This window comes from Osmia bicornis, chromosome 9, assembly GCF_907164935.1.
Source record: "Osmia bicornis bicornis chromosome 9, iOsmBic2.1, whole genome shotgun sequence".
NCBI lineage: Eukaryota > Metazoa > Arthropoda > Insecta > Hymenoptera > Megachilidae > Osmia > Osmia bicornis.
This window is the reverse complement of record NC_060224.1, coordinates 4,203,835-4,224,471: the sequence shown is the minus strand read 5'-3', so window position 1 is coordinate 4,224,471 and position 20,637 is coordinate 4,203,835. Positions and strand designations below refer to the sequence as shown.

The window sequence follows — 20,637 nt, the reverse complement described above, 5'->3', positions numbered from 1 at the left end:
ATTTGTTTATCGCTTCCGGAGAACTTTGCTTCTCTCGATAGTTCTAAAGTCATCGTACATGTCGATAAAATGTTTATAATATTTGATACATTAATTGAAATTAATTAGTCTCACGTTAAATGCTCGTAACTCCCATGGCAGTGAACAAGTTGAATTTCGTATTCCTAAAAATTCTGATTGCATTGTTCCGTACCAGACATGGTCATATTCATCGTGGCACTTCAACGTGTTAACCTGATAATCGGAAAACACGAATTATCTTTGTCATTTCAGTGATCAATGTTTAGAACGCAGCAATGCATTTCATTTGTCTCGAAACGGAAGTTAAAACTCTCGTTTACGTTAATTACCCAAAGTTTCCTGCAATCAAGATGCACATGCACATATTTCTCCGCGTGCATTCACACTGAAATGGATGGTTTGTTAAATTTAATGTGCACGACTAATACGTGAGCACCTATCATTACGCGAATGCTTATCGTTACACGAATAGGGGGCCAAGGTCCTCCTCGTTACCCATGTCCCGCTTTAAAGCCCTGCCGTGCATCGCGATTATTAGAACGATTCGCATCACGTTCTCGAATTGCAGCATGTTTATGCAACTATGTTTTTACTCGTCGACGTTTACCTATTCAAATTACAATCGTAGTACACGGTAGCAAACGTTCGAATAGGAGATACATCCAATACTTGGATTAGTTTCCATTCTCAGTCGTCTGACAAGGATATCTATCTACGTACAAGTTTTAGTTTTAGCTAAACGTGTGTGCAAAGAAGTTTCACGCTTTATTAATCTCGGCAAACGAGTTATTAAATCACGATTGAAATTTCATACATCACCAGAAGCTTTGATTTCATACGGGAAACTGTTCTATCGGATTTCGATCGAACTGAAAATAAAATAAATGTATCCTGAAATAGAATAATTTATTAAATTTTAAGCTTCAAATTGGTATGGTATAGGTGCTATTTTGAGATAATTTTATGTCATAAAATAATAATACTTGATATAATAGAACGATATTGTTCGTTGAAATTCGCAACCACTCATCTTGTGTTGAAAATATTGATGAACCGTTTATGCAGTCATTTTCGCCAAGTTTTAAGCTTCAAATTGATGCATCATAAGTGCTATTTTGCGAAAGTTTTTTGTTATCAAGTATCCATCGATTATGAAGTTTCCTGTATCCAAACTCGCTGAGAATATTGACCAAACTGTCGGCTAAACGTAACCACCCGTAACTTGGTGAAATTTCACCAGGCTCGTGTATGATTAGAGGGATTTAAGTTATTAAAGAGGACAACCTGTTCACGGTTTATCGTTTCGATTTATTGAAAGTCAATGGACGATTTATCGAAAGTTCACCGACCGGCAAAGTTCTTTGAATGTACCACCGACGAATACGCGGAAAAACGGGAGAAACCCTCGACCCCGTCTAGTTCAAGACGCACCTACACAGCATCCGTGATTATCTACCCACTTCCAAAGCTTTGGAGGGGCTTCCTTCCTATGAAGGGTCGTATAGGCTGAAGGCACGCCGAGACGAACTCTAATGAGGCACGCTCTGCTGATTCGAGTGCAATATTAAATTTGTCAGGATCCTTTGTTGGGTTTTCTTCCGATGCTAACAAGCGTTTACAGCGTAGCGGAAATTGCCGGCAACTCGCAATAATTTGTCAAACAAACCGGGCATATTGAAAATGTGTAGGCGGGAGAATCTTAGAAGAACGCTTCATTTTCTTTTCCTTTCTTCTAGTCACGAAGTAGGTAGACCTCACCTGAGAAAATATTTTTAATGTTCTATTATATTATGTTTTATTATAAAATTAACAAATTCTGGCTCTTGATGGAAGTCCTTATCAGGATTGTGTAGGAGGGTTGATTTTAATGTTAGGGTTGATGCATAAGTCAATGTTCCTGTCTTCTTTTTTTTTGATAAAGGTGTAAATAGAGTAAAATATTTAAAAAATATATAATGATTTGTTTAATTTTTTCTATGAAAAATTAATCATAACAAAACAACACGAACTTATGCATCATTTGCATTCATTGATCCACAACAGAGATTGCAACCTCGTTTATGAAATTACAGTACAACTTTAAAATCATGTCTATTCTTGGAAGTAGTCGCTCCGGCAGCTCACGATTATGTAATAATTTGCAATGTTTCTTACGAAGCGTTTAGCAACGGCCTTGGTTGCATCGTTCCGAACCTCTCAAATTCATTCAACAATCTTTCAATCAAACTATTTAAAATAACTCTACGAGGAGAAATTGGCATCAACAATTTCCTGGAACCAATTAACTATTCGAATCGCATGAAATTCAAAATCTAATTATACAGTCCCCATTAGAATTTCAAACATCACTCGAAACTTTCTTCTGCTGGTACCATGAATTTTTATTTATTCCCTAACACAGTAGCCGCGTTATGCAACTCGCATCCAAACGAACATTTATCAGTACAACTATCGTGTTTACCATCGTCAGAAGGCGAGGCGATTAAACGGCACAGCGGTGCGTTCAACTTGGATCATGTTTTTCCATCGCTCATTAGCATCACCCCTTTTTCCAACCACCAAAGAACGAGCCGAGTGTCGCGATTTTTGGTCACAGGATGTCGCGTTCGAGCATGTCGCAACACACGTCCCCGAGTTAATCGCGTAACAGGTTCGATCGAAACTCGCGTAACGCGTTTTAATCTACGCAACTGATACGATGTAATCGAGCAGGATTTTCCTTAAACGAAAACGTCCAACTCGCCTTTGGCATCAATTTGTCCTGCTCGATGCCGGATTCGGTTAGACGCCCCTTCACCGATTTGTTCCGTTTTCCAATAAAGGATACGCGAACGCGTCCTCGGAACGATCGGACCTGTAACGAACGAGGCATATACACCTGATATGTAGTTTCTAGCTGTGCAACAACCGCATACCGATAACGCCTCGATCCTGACATACCGGTGATTACGTCAGCTTTAAAATTGTATCGCGACGCGCGATCGTTTCGATGCTGATCAATCAGACGCTTGTAAATACATAATCGTTTAATGTACACCGAATGATCGTAATTAGGGATCGGTACTGTCGTTATCAGTGTGTAAATTATAATTTCATTCATTTGCAATTTGTATGATTGCAAATTTCTTCAATTTTTTAATAAATAGAAAATTTTGGTATCGAGGTTATTTTCAAGCAGACTTTACTTTAGGGTTGATATTCTTAGACAAAATGGCAAGACTCTCGGTTGCACCAAAAGTTACATGACACCCCGTATATTTTGTTAATGGAGAACAGGCTTATGTCACGTTTGAGCGGACGTATATACGCTTACCGTATTCCCGTAAACTAGGAAGGGGCTGTGCGTACTCATACAAAGGCTGAGGGGTCGTGTTGAAAGAAGGGGAACACGCTGAAGCGAGGGTTTGCACTAGCGCCAGACAGGAGAATCGATAATAAAACGACGCGACGTCGCACAGCATCCATGCTCCAACAGGATGGAAGCGTTTTTCTTAGACACTTAAGATTTACTCGTTTTGTTTAACCCTTTATACCTCGTGCAACTTTGATGTCATGCGTTTACACATTCGGATCTTCCGAGTTTCCTTTCATTTTTCCATTGCTGTGAAGCGTTGCATCCTCTTGTTGCATCGTTTCGAACTTGGAATATAGTTTCGCCTTGGTTTTTAATTTTAATTAAGGCGTGATAAATGCACGGAACTTGGTGCATGGTGCCATAAGGGGTAGAGGAAGGTATACCGAAGGTAAAAGGTATTAATAAGTGCCAGCTAACGAGTAGCACAGCTGCTGATGGGGACAATAGGTAAAAACGTAGAAATTTGCATGCGGCTTCAGAGTTTAAACTATAAATAGTAGTACAAAGAAAGCGGTATGCATTAGAGCATCTAGTAAATAAAAGAATATGAAAATTTGATAATATACTGCAGCTTAAACAAATAAGAATAGAGTAATTATAAAGTAAATATAATGAAACTTTTATGAAACTTTTATACAGAATTTCTATAAATAAAAATTATTATTATTAATTTAGGTACTGTAAATATATTTACTATGTGGAATACACACAGGAAAAGATATAAAATAAGGTATAAAGGAGCAAGGTAAAATCCTTCGATATTAATAATTTACTAAAATCAATAAATGTTTTCCAATACTTGTCTGGCTTATTATAGCCGGGGGCTCATAATGATTCTACTGATTCGAAAGTGAATATTTTTAAAATTTTTGTCTACCTTACTTATACAGGCTCCGGTTGAATAACATGTAAAAGTGGGTATCACAAACAATGGAAAAGAAAAAATATACATGTAGAATAAAATTTTTTGATTTACCGTTTAGTTTCCGAGAAAATCAACCTTGAAAATCCGCTGTATTTCTCGTATAACTCATCGTCTTGATATCTAAATGCAAAATAAAAGTTCAGATTGTAGAGCTGTTATTCTTTTCCTTTTCTTATTTTTTCATAAAGAATCACGTGGTGTCTTCTTTCACATGTTATTCGGCCGGACCCTGTATATAATTACTGTAAAGACAATTAATTATATTGTAAAAAATATGCATAAAAGTGCATCAAAGACGCGACATGTTTATCATCCTTACACAGTAACCGATTCTCCTTAAAGATGCTTTGTACGATTGATGGGCACACCCTTGGCAATTATCATTATAGATCTCGATGTCGAGGCGTAACTGATTGTTAGCGCAGGATCGCCAATGTGCCATATCGTCTTACCGGTAATTGTACGATACACGGCTAATGGACCAGATCGTTGTCTCCGGCGAGGAATTACGTATTTGTAGTTCGGTGACAAGAAAAAAACGATTATATCATTAGCTGTAGTTAAAAAAAAAAAAAAACGGAACGGATGGATAATAGCTTGTCCTTGATCGAACGAGTTAAGTCTTTGAAGAAATCGATGTCATTTTAATTAACCCTATCAATTTCTTTCGTTACTTAATTCAATTTCCTCGGTGAACTTAAAAAAATTTACCTTTTTATTTATTGTAAATTCTATTTTCCTTTATCTTTATCTGGGCATCCTTGGTACCTAGTTTGATATTGTATATTTTATGAATTTTATTTCTGACGAATTGAATTGAAAAAAAAAAAGGAAGATGAACTATTGGAACTGACATAACATGTTAGATAGCAGTGTCATAATTGACTGTGCAGTCAACATTCTGTTCACGAGTACAATTCATAAAGCGTTACACGGTGGAATTTAGGTTGACTACGTAATTAGCGAAGATAACTTTTAAGTGTCGTGAATCGACCAGCGTGAGGTAGCTAAATGTAGCTAACTAGCGAGAGAGAGGAAAGATGAGATAAACGGAGATGAAGAAGGCGCATCCGCGCGCAACGTGGGCGTATTTGTACGTAAGTTCGTCAAATCCAACCACTTTAAACGAGTATCGGTATTCGAGCTCCTAAGAATAGCTACGTGTCACCTTTACTTTTTTTTCGACTAATTCCCTCGACTGTTATAATTATTGTATAGCACCATAGGCTTCATTGTTCCTTCGACGAGTCTTTCCAAGCGATCAAGAATTCACGAGGTCAGGGAACAAAGTTAACGCGATCCCGATGCAATTAACAGCATACGTAATGGCATTCGAGGCTTTCTCTTTCTTGCTCACATAGTCGATCGAGTTTTACAGGTAACGACATTCTCAGCTATTGTATTCCGAATGGAAGTTTTCCGAAGTCGCATGAAACACGCAGGTAACTAATTACAGCGGACCACGGTACCGTTTTCGATAGCATCTTCGAAAGAGGAAGTCCATTGTAATTGGAAAAGGAAAGACCAAGAAAGTTGCAAGTTTTCGGGCTGTTGCCATAGTTTCATACGGTTACGTCAAAATGATGTCAGAACATTTTATTACCATTTTCGTCGACCTTAATTGATCTATTATGATGTTTCAGTTCGAATAAAATCAACATCTTTCTGTGCTCATTTCCGTTTAGACACGCATACGCTTTCATCTCGATGATTAAGACTTAATGACACATTGTTTTGACGAATCAATGGGTTACATTTTCGGAAGGCGTTCATCCAGGACGAATCGTAAAGCTTTAGGGTTACGTAAACGCTAGGACACGTGCTTTTGTACCGGTCTGCTCGTTTATGGTTTTCGCACATGTCGGATGAATAGAACCAACGCCCATCTCTGAATTGCTACGACACTGTGACACGATTATAAAATTGTCACGTGCCAAGGTTTGAAAATATCTCGGTCAACGAAATCGTGACATCGAGATATTTGTGGAAACTGTTTCTTCGACTTATTTCGATTCCAACGATTAGTGGATCAATTTTGTAGAAGTAGAGAAAATTGATATTAACTATAATAACGTTTATGTTAAATTTAATATTAGAATGAATGTTAGATAAAATTTTGATTGATTTATTAATAAGGAAAACAATTGAGGTGGGTAAGTTTGGTAGAGCACCCTGTATATTGACTTACAGGGTAATGAATATCGATAAGGGATACATGAGAGCAAAAGGATAGCAGTAGCTATCGATTCTTAACGATGAGAGAGACTTTAGCTCGTGGCTCGATTCCAAGGGGGACCTTGCATGGCTTCCATCGTTGTGGATTAGTAATCTTCGGCTAGACGCACGAGTAGAGAGCAGTATACCTTACAAAATTTCTTTTTTTTATACTTGAAGACAATGTGCCTTGTCGAAATCATTTATGGATGGGTTAAAAACTATACAGGACATTAAATAAAGCAAATCTTAATTTTTTTAATTTACATAAACGCGCGCTTTAAGAAGACATCACTATCGTCATCTTATGAAGAACAGTAAAACTGATGAAATAGAAAATGCATTTTTTAATAAAATAAACTATTTTATACCTGTAGAAGCATGACTGTAAGATTGTACATATATTTATAAAGAAATTGAAGCAATGATTGTTTAAAATATCAAGCTTAATAATAAAAAAAATTGCATTTTATCGAACCGGAAATACCGCAGCCATCTAGCGATAAGTCATAGGTACTGGTAGAATTGACGTTTCCATACCTTTCCTCTAAAATTTTCCAGATTTTCTATGTTTTTCTTATCTTCATTTTAACTAACGCATTCGATACTCGTTATATGAAGCATATTATCATAGATAAGATACAAAAGAAATTTATTATCTTATGGAAGTTCCTGTTTCACAATCTGAAATACCGACATGGTAGAAATCTCATTTTTGTTAGCTGTTTTGTCACGCACTCTAGGATTCGGAACGGTGATTTTAGGAACTACATCGGACTAAAGGATCGATGGATCGTACAGGATGATAATTAAAACGTAGACTATGGGAACGGTCTCCATTTTGGTCTCAAATATCCAACGGCTTTTCTCCTTCCAGCATCCAAAATCCTTCTTTTTCTAAGCTTCTCCGATTTTCTCAAAATAAAATAAAAGATGATCTTTCATTTAAAATCAACTTGCTGGTCCTAAGTTTCCAAAATAAAAACTTATTATTTTTAAGGATTGATTATATGAACTCTCCCTTTGATCTTTCACATCCTAAGATTCTCCCTAACAATTAATCTCGAAATAAGTAATTGAAGAAAATTTGATAAATAGATTCCTTTTATTAGAATTTGAAAAATTTAAGAATTTTATAAAAAATGTACAAAAATGAACAATCTTCAGATATAATAATGTAGGTCAGTAGTCAACATTGAAAATAAAATGTTCCAACAAACAATGCAAGTAGCATATTTGAAGTAATTTTAAAACACTAAAATTTTTATTACTAATTTCGCTTGAATTTAAGATTGTAGTCTGGACACTGAGTCACTGGGTCAGAATATATAGAGTCAGTCACAAAAGTCTAGATAAACCCTTTAAAATAAAATAACTATTTAATCTAATCACAAATTCCTTTTTGATTTCAGGTAAGAAAACTGAGATGATCCCCTGACAAATTGATCCACCATGCCGATAACGAAGCAAAATCTTGATTACCAATAAAGAAACATCTGACGTGGACAATTTCCACGAACAATGTCTACATTTACGTATGTAACGTCTTAAAATTACATTCATTGATCCTGTTTTTGTCGTGATATATGGCGACTACAGGACGCGAACTGCACACATTCGTTTGCTATTTGTCGATAACATCGCCGTCTGAAACACGGCATCGTTGAAATGAATGAAAGTACTGTTCGTTGAGAAAGAAGTTTGGCTCGATTCGTGTGTGCCATTAGCGATGATGGGGCGCGAAATAACTCGCCGGTATCAATGACACTCTTTGGTGAAACAGCAATTAATCAATAAATGTGTTATAACAGACGTGATGGTGGTTGCCAGTCTCGTGACGACGACATTTATCATGAAACAGATCATTTTTTATTAAGGTACCACGGCATACTGTAACCATGAAGATAACAATTTATTGCTAGATATTTTGCGTTTGCAAAAAGTCTTGCGTGTTTCGTCTCTTTAACTTTGGTGGTGTGCACGAGACGTACGTGTCTCGTCGAAAATCGAAAAATTAGAGGGGGTAAAAGTGCATAGATATGTTTAGAATTATAATAAAATACAAAAATAAATTATAAAAAATAATTCAAGAGATTCGACTAAATACTATAAGGAATTAGCAATTTTCGCACAGTGTCAAGGGTTGGTTCATGGTTCCAAACTTGTAAAATGAAGTAAAATACCGACCACATCAGTCTAATAACAGCAGGATTAAAGTGGCTAGCCAGGAAAGGGTGCGTCCATACTTTATTCGTGATACCGGCTGTTTGACCCTTTTGCGTTAACTAGATTAACGTATATGAGTTCATAGAAAGAAGTTACTGTAATTAAAATGAAAGTGACAGACATTATTCTTCGCTTTATTTCTCATTTGAATTTGAAAATTACTTAAATGAAGTTGCTAAATATAATTCTATCAATAATTTCTATTAGATATAAAAAGAGTGCAAACATTTTCTAAAATGTATGGCTGTTAAAGTGTTAAAATTGGTCTATAAATAAATCCAACGCGAAACAAATGAATCTTCTTCCCTAGAAGATCGAACTACCAAAACTGTCGTTCACGTTCGCTTCTATTAAGCTATCAATCTTCAGCAATCTCTGAATCTACCGTCCATCACCAATATACAATATATCTTCACTATAAAAAGAATTTCTATGATTACAATGGAAAACAGCATAAGTTTCTACTTTGCAAATATTGCCATTAAAATTTCTAGTCAAACCATTTTTTATCGTTATCTACCACTTTACACCAGCCTTCAAGAAAAAAGATGGATACGCTTTTAAAAGGGCTAAGTTCCGTTACACATTCTCAACAATGTGTGGACGATGGAAACTTTTGCATACCTCATCCCTATGTGGGCGACATTTCCAAAGGTTTTCGTCTCCATAGGATAGTTCCCAAAATAATAAATAAAATTGATTAAAATTCGAGAAGCTACCTCATAAAAATTGCAAAATGAAGTGAAACTTTCAGAAAATGCCTCGGTACCGATGATTTATCGAGCAGAGTTCCAGAGGACGTCAAAGGCGTTAACCCTTTCCTTTTAGACAGCTGAAAAACAAAGAGGAGTAAAGCTCAGACTACCTTTGCGTGCTGAAAAAAGAGGACTAGCTTCTACATAATTTATCGATAGATTGTTTCGTAAAAGCTCGACGAAGCTGTGTAAAAGTATGGGTGGGTTATCGAGTGAGTTGGGTTAGGTTGTCTGGTCGGGTGGTTGGGTGTGAGGCGCAGGAGCAGAGCACGCCAGGACAAACGGACGTACGTGGGACGTCGGACGGACGACGTACCTTACCGAGGAAGGACTTCCAGGTCTTTAGGCGAGCTAGTTTCTCGTGAGACACTGATCGACGGACACCGTGTTCGCGGTTCCTCCTCGAGGACCACCCTATTCTTTTCGCTCAGGTAAGCGAAAACGACCATTTCCCCGGTCCACCACCGGCAACCTCGTGAATTTCTATCATTTTTCAACCCTTTCTCGGGTCAATAATCAAAGTGACGTGTTTTGGAAAATTTCATTCGACGAAATTCCATTTCGTCTCGCGAAAAAGAGGGGTCTCGACTCTCTGACCCGTATTCGCGAGACGAGCTCCGATTCTCCAGAATTTCTTTTTCTGAAATAGAACGCAGTATCGCGCTGTATCTTTTCACGTAGAATCTTCCGAATGGTGCCATATTTATTCTCGACAAAAATTAATGACAGCTTTTATTATTGTAACTTTTGGTCATTTTAGTGAATGAATATTGTTAAAATACCACTGTCACTGGTAATTGTTGGAGAAGTACTCAGCTATCGCGATGATGGAGCACTGCTTATGCAATTCGTAGCGAGGGCTGCAACTCGGTTAATTGTATTTCAATTCCAATGCGATGATTCAACTTAATAATCATCCACAGTAATTAATGCAGATTTCTGTAGAGTATTTGCACTACGTAAATTGCACTTGTCTTTCATTTTAACACAGTTCTTTAAATGAAAAATCGTTCGTCTATCGTGTTGCTATTTTTAATCCATTTTATTATTTATCAGTGATACGTATAGAGAGGTATCTGAAGGTATTGTGTATTGATGAAATACATTCGCGGACAAGAAGCCACAGTTTCCATTGCGCGATGCTTTTTAAGAGTAAGGAAAAATGGGGTTGATCCATCTTCCTTTTCGTTGAGATTTCCGCTCAATAAACGGAATACGATGTCGTGGAAAAGCTAGGGCTTGTAGCCCTCTGTTTGAGCGCTGAGCTCGAAACGTCGATCGCCGATTGATTATCGACTGTACCAGCCATTCTGTTGGCACTCAAATTGCTTTTAATTCCAGCCTTCTATCGTGACTTTCGAAATCTCAGGATATATTTTACATTGCGAATAGACTCGGAGCCGTTAATCGAAGAAACTTTTATGGAGCTCCTCTGATCGATGAACATGTGCTGGGAAAGCTATTTCATTTAGATCGAAACACTTTTATCAGGAAGGTTAAACGTATCGTTTAGATCAGTAAAAGTAATTGAGTAGAACTAGTACGATAATAAGGAGTTCCCTTAGCGATGGTTAACCGTTGTAACAAAATATAAATATTCCTAGTCCTTATTGCTAGTGGTAGATCAATTCTTCAAGAACTTCGTAACTGATGATTCAGCAAAGGTATAACGTGTAATGAGACGTGTAGGTTGATGTTTTGATAAAAAATATGAAGAGGAAGTATAAATTGATTTCCTAGCAAAAAATATGCAGGTTTTTATGCAATTTTGATGTACGATAAAGAATTTAAAAAATGTATTTGATATGCGTCCACGTGAAAGGGGTGAAAATAATCCCCAATGTTAGGGTTGAAAAATATATTCTATTGAATATTTTAGAAATTATTGGTGTTAAACATTGAATTTTTACAGAATCTATATTTTTATTCATTCAATTATTTCATAAGTGCAACGATGCACCGAAGACTGCACTTTTCTTCATAAACATTCTGCATCTTGTTATGCAGTGTTCTGTTATTAAATTGATATTGAAATTTAATTAATTAAATCTTTGGAAACTTCGTTGCAATGAAAATCTCTCTGCAGACCTAATTAATAAATATGAATTCATTTATCTTGCCTCGCGCAAGAAAGATTTAATTAAGATGAAAGGAACCGCTATCAATAGGATTACAATAAATGTTTGAATCCTATCAGGCAGAAATCTTCTTGGCGTGGTACTCGCGCCACTAGTAAATAGGTTAGCATACAGGAAGTGTCGATGCATTCCCGATAACTATACCCACGTGACAATTGCACATCGCCACTGCAGGTGACTCAAAGATGCTGCTATTAGATAAAACAACACCGCCTGTACATTGGCTGTCCTGCTGTCGTTATCAGTCGTTACCCCCAATCTGTCTTCTCATTTTGTCCGCAACTAAGTCGTAAATATCACGGATGCACGCAAGAAATGTCTAGCGGAAAATAGCGAAGTAAACTTATCCTTGATAATAGGTATCAATTTTGCCATTGGTATTACAGGGTGGAACTTTCAGGCGAGGTTAATCCTCTTCGTGTTTATTTTTCTCTACACAACTCCATCAACAATTCTGAATTATTTTCACCATTATCTAATGGACATTTATCTATCGTAGCTGAAGTACTTTTATCTAGTATACAATAACATAGATTCTCAAAGAATTAAAAGATATTTTTAACGTTAGGCTTTCTTTGGAATTCTTTTACATAAGAAATTTTAGATTTCATTTTAAAAAGTACGAATATTTTTCAAATGGAGAAATAGTTATCGTTAAACAACCATCAATGTTGATATTTCTTGGAAAACGTAATTTTCTTTTACTCGAGTTAACACGGTTCAAGCAATTTTTTTTCTGTTATATTATATACTAAAGCATGACTAAAAGTTTTATCATGTTAATTTCATTCGTTGACCCAGATATACAGTTCGTTAGAATCCTGTCTGTGTTAGGCATCGTATCGATCGGCGTGCAATTGAAAATAATGAAAATTATCGTGACACACGTCGGAATTGTTAAACAAATTAATCCGTCACTTACGGTTTCCCCGTGAAATGATTCACGCTTTACTTTTTCCAGGAAACATAATTCCCCTGTAGTCGAGTTTATTTCGAGGCGATGACAAGTTCCCAGATCCGACGATATCATATGTTAATACGTTTTTTATACAGTTCTTCGTTTACGATGCGAATTTGTTAACATTTTATCTGTAAAATTGACGGGTAATGAATAAGGAATGTCAAACAGGACATCGTAGGCAATCGAGTTCTAAAACAATTGCGAACATTTTGGCTATCGACACAAAGGTTAACATCGTGGAAAGTTTGAATCGGAAAAAATTTGATCAACGGCCTTTGTTCGAGACGTGAACGTGAATTTTTTTCCCAACTTGGCGACTGCTTCGACCAGTTATGTTATCTAGGTCGTTTGACAAATTCATTCTCCTTAAACCTCATATCTGAAATGGCTACCGCCTACGTTTTGGCTATGGGCTGATGAATGTGATTGCCCTCGGTTATGCGTGAAACGTGCAATGTAAAACCGGGATTAAATGCAGAAACACGGAACAGCTGCATTTCTGAAAATTGGATGGAGAAGATATATCTTTTTCTATATCTTTTTGTTAATTTCTAGATTGAACTGATAAAATAAAGAATCCGAGGAATAAAGACACAGTATAATATGGAAAATTCTTCTATTATTTCCATATTATTTATTCAAGAAGAAACATTTGAACATATTATTGAATTATGAAATGTAACGTAATATTAGGGTGCGCCCTCGCAGGATATTATTTAACACGTTGACCGCCACAGTGGAATTGACCATGCGTAGTCAGACACGCTATAATAACGATTACGAAGAATATCATGACGTAATTTCTTAATTTATACATTTAGGTCGTTATCTTCTATTATGAACATGATGCTTCTTTAGATTTTGCTTAGAAATTTCAGTCCCTAATTTAAATCGATGCATCGTTGTACATGTTTCATTGGTCCGGGTCATGATTGCCCCGACTATTCTAAGGTTAGCAAGAAAAAAAAAAGAAACGAGAACCGACTCGACCAATAATTTTATACTGACGTACGCACGTACGTCAAACAGGCAGGAGGGGTTAAATTTGCCATGCTGGTCACCGATGACCTCCATGATAAGCAGTGTATAAAAAGTACAAACAATACAACGCAACATATCCTTTCCATTATTTACAACTATCAGGACTTTTACAGATTTCCGGAGGGAGTAGTTGTCCTTGATACATGTCAGTAAAGGCTATTCTCCTTTTTATTTGATCAATATCTGTGGTTAGTAAGGACCGCAGAATCGAGATCTGATCTCAATTTCATCTAAAGGACAGATTTTCACAGTCATAAAAATACTAATAAAAATATTCCTGATAGGTATCATTTCTGAGAACATTTTAATTTGATGAATAAAAAAGGGGGTAACAGGGGGTAGTAGCTCGAAGGATGCATCGCTGTACTATAACGCGAAAAATTTTCAAACATGGGACTAAAGTATCTTAAAAATGACTAAAATACCAATATCTATTTCTGATTGAAATCTATAATAGAATATTAGACAAGCTTAGCTCTATATTACACCATCATTTGTACCAGCTGGCGATCAGCCATTTTGTACCCAGAATTTTAACAAAACCTTTATACCATCATTTTCTACAAATTTCAATCTTCAAATTGACCTGGCATAAGTATCATTTTACAACACTTTTATGTCATGAAATCACGTCAGAACTTTGATGTTTCAAAATCAAGAAATAGAAGCTCCTTCAGCGATCGTATTTAGATTTCATCATTTTTTATCGATTGAATTGTAAAAATAACCATCAACGATGTATTTAAAAACGCTGATCCGATTTTGGTATCTCGTGTGAATCGTGGAATAGACTGATGATACGTTTTTCACGCGACATCCACGCAGGGTAACTCGAATCTGTTAATGGTACGCGTGACACTCGTCGTCACGAAGGTGTCGCGAGCTTTTTACTAAGTGTGCACTCATTAGCAAGTTAACTTAACCGTATTACACGATGTGCATCCGCGTGTACATAAACGACGACGAAGTCGAACACGCTCACCGGGTCGGATCAATAACTTCAGGAATGGGCACTTGCCGAGTCGTACAGACACCCTGTGTATGACCCGTTTCTTCCTCTCTCTGTGGGCAAAATGGGAACGGAAGTCTTTGACGTACCTCTGTCCGTCCCCTGAAAGTCTTCTCCGATCGTCTTTCAGAAATTAACTTAACGAACTTGATTTTTCGTTGTTACCTAATATTAATAATAGTATATACGATTTTCAGATTGTGGAGGTTAATATATTAATAATAATATATATTTTATAGAGAAATTCAATAAGCATAAGAAAGAAAATAATAAGTCCAAATTAAAGATTAAATTTTGATTTAAAAAAAAAAGAAAATTGCATTAAAAATGATGGAAATTATTCTACACTTCTAATAATTAATATTAGAATACGTAAGCATGTGAGGGTGACAGAATTTGATTTAAAAAATATAAATTGTAATATCATGAAATTTTTCAAAGTATCCACAGTGTTAATTGAGTTGTTTTCGAAGGATGCAGTTATTTCTGGCCATCAGATACCCCTGACACGTGTTCGTCGACATTGAATTCACACGAAATTCCCGAATGTATTCACATTTCAAGGGAGGTCGTGTGGAAGGGGTGGAAAAGAATGAACGATATTTTTTGTGAACTCGTCTACACGGTACTAAGTCTGGAGGTTACAGAAAGGTTATAGATTATATTATCGAAATATGAGAAATGTTGCGATAGTGGTTAATTAGATTCCGATCGTATCGTTTATTCAGATTGTAGAAGTTGAAACACGTGCTTTACTTTTCAGGATTTATTCAATTCCAAGTTAAAATAAACATGATATATCATTTATTATAATAAATTTATATAAATATTTGATAGCATTAAAATTAGTTTAAATAAAAAATATTGCATTTGTGAAACACCTAATGTTATAAGAATCATAATTCATTTAACATTGATTAGTGTGATAATTGACCAATTAGACTGTCAGGTATTTATTCATTTAAGTATTGTATACTTCTAGCGTGCAAAAGAATTGCATGTATAATGAGGTTTGAAAAGAACTAAACGGTTCGACGTTCGGAGCGAAGAAAGCATTCTAACACTGTAATCAGTCGAATCAAATGTGCGTTACCTCAATTATTAGTCTTTTGCACGAAGCTGACATGGTTTCGTGATAGAAACACGAATGTACTTACCAAGGTTAGCGATTGCTTTTGTTCTACATTGAAATATGATCCCTTTGCGTTCTACTCTTGGGTTCCTTGCGTGCTTTCTATCTTCTTCAACCCTCAAAACTTTTTTTCCTCTTCTTTTTTTGTTCCCTGGTGTACCTTTTGCGTCTTGAACCCTTAATTACTGAACGTCAGGGAAAGTTTCTTTACAGACGATATAATTAATAGAATTTGTGTTAGTGAAATTTTTATTATTGGAACTATGGTAAAATAATAACGCGTTTTAAATTATATTTTTCTGAAATCCTATTCTCTATATTTATTTTTCTTTCGTGGAAAAACATTACACGTTGAAATTTACTACGGTAGTAATCGCACCAAAGTACACTATCAGTAACTTCAATCCTATAATCACATTAGCAAGTAGTGTATTTTTTGGCACGTAAAACGAGCGATAATTTGTAATTGAAGGTTGCAAGCACCATAAGCAAGTCGAGAAAATAACACCTTTACCTACAAGTTCTTTATGAGAGTTTGTAGGTGCAACTAAAAATCATTATTTTCACCCAATAAAATTTTCAATAGTTTCAACCTGGCAATATTTCAAAGAAGAACCACATAGCTTTCGTAATTATCGTAATCACTAAAGTAGCATTCATTAACCAAGCTTCATGAAACATCGGACACATACAAACATGGTGATTCACGCCTCAAGAGTAGCGTCTTTCATTAAGTAAAGTTCATTGAAACACAAGGTAGACTCGTTGGATGTATCAGCACTTACGTAGACTTCTATGATCTCTTTGATGCAACGATCCCCGTTGATACTTAACAGGTTTACGAAGAAATACTTCTTCAAAGCTGACGAGACCTTCGAGTAAACGTAAATAATCTGATTGTCTCTGAACTAGTTCAGAATGGATTCAGAAAAAAATGCAAGAAACGCAGCCGAGTCTGCTTCGTACCGCGGGGAGAATGTGGTAAGCTTGAATTTTATAAAAAAAAAGAAACATTCCAGGGAACATTTTTGTATTAACTCTATTGATATTTCTAAAAATAATAGAAAAAGATTGAGACACCTATGTGTACTTTAATTACTTCAAAAGCTTCATTTTCATAATTATGTTCACACAAACTGCTAAGCACTTCAAATATTTTTGCTGATGAATTCCGTGGGTAAATGAAAGTCAACAGCGAATCCCTGAAGAGAAGGTAGTGCTGCAGGTCACGCTAGTCTAAAATGCCTCAACGAATGAACATCGATGGCGCACTACAATAATGATTCGTGGTTTAATCCCATAACGAGTAGAACGCCGAATGGTGGCAGGTACCGTGAACACGGATCCTCGAGACGTCATCGTATTGTATTATACTGTTCGATGGGCTCAGGGCCAATATCGGCTATCCAAATTACTCCTGTACACTTCAACTTTCCATTCGTATCAGTCCCTTGTTCCACAAATAAATGTGATAAACCTTTCTCTCAGAATATAAATAAATAAAAATCTTCAACCTCGATGGTTAACTTTTAGAGCACCTTTTTTTTTAAATCAAAGATAATTATTTAATTCGCGAATTTTCCGTAAGAAAGGTTGTTGTTTCCTAGGTAAAATCAAACCAGCAATTGCCATCAGACTTTCGGACGAGACCGCAAGGTCCAGCTGGATTACCAAGACACCCTATAAATAATGGTCCTATAGGACAACCAAGACCAGGACAGCCGCAACAAATTCAATCGTCTGGACCGGGTCAATTTGGACCGCCTAGACCGTACGGTCCTCAAAATCCATCGGGAGGATCATTTTCTCAAAGGCCACCGCAACCAGGTCTAAGTCAATCGCAATATTCTCAAAGAGGTCCAAATCCAGGGCAACTGGGTTACAATCAGCGACAACAAAATCAAAATCCACCAGCACCGCAAAGAAATCAGAATTTGTCACAAGGTCAATATCAGTTACAGCAAGGGCAGAATCTAGTTCAAGTAGGACAATACCCCTTGCAACAAAGTCAGAATCTATCACAAGGTCAACATCCTTTACAACAAAGTCAAAGTCGACCACAACAGGGTCAGCATCCATCACCCCAAAGTCAAGGTCCTCCACAATATCTTTCGCAACAAGGTCAGAATCGACCACCACTAGCCCAATATCCTCCCCAACAAAATCAAAATCGACCACCACAAGGCCAACATCCTCCACAACAAAGTCAAAATCCCCCCCAAAACCAATATCCTTCACAAAGAAGTCAAAATCCAGGACAGCTAAACCAGTATCCACAAAGTCAAAATTTGTCAGCACCGCGAGGTCAACATCCTCCACAAGGTCAAAATCCCCCTCAACAGGGTCAGAATCCCCACATTATTTTAAATCCACGATTCGTTACATCTCCGTTACAACGTCCAGGGCCGCAACAAGGTCCCAGACCTCCTGGAAATAATCAACAGTTCCAAAGAAACGTCCAACAACCTCGGCAACCAAGACAGGATCAACAAAACATCCCTCAGCAAGTTCCGTCCCGATCCCAAGGGAACGTCCCTAAACAATTGCAACGAAATGAATCATCGTTGAACGTCGTCCAGCAAGGTCCATCCAATAAGGAATCCACAATTCCTCGAATAGTAATCGACAAAATGGCCGATGTTGATAACGCGAAGAAGTTTCAGCAGTTTGAAAATTTAGTCTCGAGAACCGAGCAACGCGAAACCATGGAAGACGACGACGACGATGTGGTCATGGACGGGAAGAAGTCGCCTCGAACCAACGGCGAACAGGAATGTAAACTCCCGAAGAAGGAGGATGTCCAGTCGATGAAGAGGCCGGAAACTGCTACCATTAATGGAAAAATGGACGATAAGACTGAAAGAGGTAACGAAAAGAATGGTGATATTACCGTGCCCTCCAAAAGTGAAAACACGGAGGAATCTATTAAAGATTCTAATATAATAGGAACTGATATCAGATTATCACCAAAACCCGATGAGAAAGATCAACGCAAAGGATCTGCAAACAAGAATGAAGTTGAGAAAGTTGATGATAAGCCTGAAGAAACAACGAAGAAATTAGTGGAAGACAAAGTGATCGATAAAGATTTAAATAAAGAGCCCTTGTTTGGTGAACCTGTAAATCAGGGTCAAAATGAGCAGAAATTAAGTGTATCATCACCGACTCCGGATAAATCGCAAGGAAGTACACCGGATGTGATCCAGCCTCAAAATCAACAGGAACCTAAGACACCGGATAAATCAAAGGCGAGTACACCTGCAGAGACGAATGAAAATCAGAATCAATTGAAGACACCTTCTAAGTCTGCGGATAAATCAAGAGCGAGTACGCCAGGGGATACGAATCAGAATCAGGATCAACAGGAACTGAAGACACCTAAGTCTGCGGATAAATCAAGAGCGAGTACACCAGGAGATACGAACGAGATGGAAATTGAACAGCAATCAAAGACACCGTCCAAATCCGAGGATAAATCGCGTACGATAGAAAGTAGTCAGATTAAAAATGAAGAGGAATTAAAAGCACAGTCCAAGTCTCCTGCCAGTATTCCAGTGGAAGTGGATCAAGTTAAAGAGGATTCGAAGATATCAGATAAATCTCAGGAAGAAATGCAGGAAACTCGAAAAGAAGAGGAATCGAAGGTTCAAACTGAAGAGAAAAATGAAAAATCGTTGGAAAAGAAGGAGACTAAAGGTGAATCAGAAAGTAAACCGGAAGTGGCTCCAGCAGAGATGAAGAAGGATAGTCAAAACGAGGAAGAAACGAAGACAGCGTCCAAAGAATCGGATAAACCGACTGAAAGTTTGAAAACTGAAGTTAAAAATACTCAGAATGAGCAGGAATTAGAGAAACCTGAAGAGAAGAAGTCATCAGATACAAAGGAATTGAAAGAGGATTCGAAACCTAGTTCTGCTGCTAGTAACAAGTCTGTAACTGAAGACTCAAATGCACAAAATGCATCAGAACCTGAAGAAACAAATCAAAAGACGTCTGTTTTATTGGATTCTGAAAATGTGCCAGAATCAGTGTTGTCTCCGCCTAAAACTCCTGAAGGAAGTGTGAAAGGATTCGATCACGGTCAACCAAGATCGTTGTCGGTCAAATCGTCGCCATCTTGTACACCTCAGTCACCTGTATCGCCTAAATCACCGAAATCAATTAAAGAGGATGATAAATTGGACGACGACGAGAAGAAGCAGGATACTGACGTTAATGAGAAGAAGGATTCTAAGAGGACGAGTGAATTGAAAAATTTGAAATCACTGGCGCCTAAGATTCAAGGCGTCGCGACGCTTACTAAATTGGGCGAAAAGTCAGAGAAGAAGTCTTCGAGAACAGCAGGTTTTTATTTAACTTTAACGAGAAATTTGTATAAAAAGTGTAATAGTTTTGTTATAGAAAAGAGAAAGATGAAAAATATGAAATTTTATTTTTGACGGTGTTTTTATAGTAAATTTTGAGATGGATGTATTATACTGTTTTTGTTTCGGCTCGATTCGTTATTGAAATATTAAGATTTTGCTTCGTAAATTCAACGGTAATACTTTTTAGGAATCGTTGAAGTATATGATAAATATTACAGAGTTGTTTTTATTACTTTGCAGAAATTGAAAATGGTAGTGTATCAAACTCGGAGAAAAAATCAACAGCTGGATCGCCTGTGAAATCGCCAAGCAAATCTGTCAAATCTTTGCCACGAACTCCGGAAACTCCGTCATCGACAGGTGGCCAAGAAAAAAAAAGTAAGGAACTATTTTCACAATCGAACAAACATTAATTTTGTAAAATAAGTATGTTTAGAAATACAATAATTTATTACATAGTATTTTTTTTTTTTCATTAAATGAATATTAAATT

General features: G+C 36.8%; 1 protein-coding gene across 3 annotated transcripts in view; it reads left to right on the top strand.

Moving 5' to 3' along the window:
• The window catches only part of LOC114883092 (microtubule-associated protein futsch), a 32,984-nt gene that overhangs the window by 2,248 nt on the left and 10,099 nt on the right, over positions 1 to 20,637 (top strand). For all 3 annotated transcript variants that reach the window (XM_029200509.2, XM_029200510.2, XM_029200512.2), the window contains exons 2-3: positions 17,385 to 20,121; positions 20,385 to 20,522. In XM_029200509.2, coding sequence (XP_029056342.2) covers positions 17,385 to 20,121; positions 20,385 to 20,522 — 2,875 coding nt within the window. The remainder of the gene's footprint in view (positions 1 to 17,384; positions 20,122 to 20,384; positions 20,523 to 20,637) is intronic.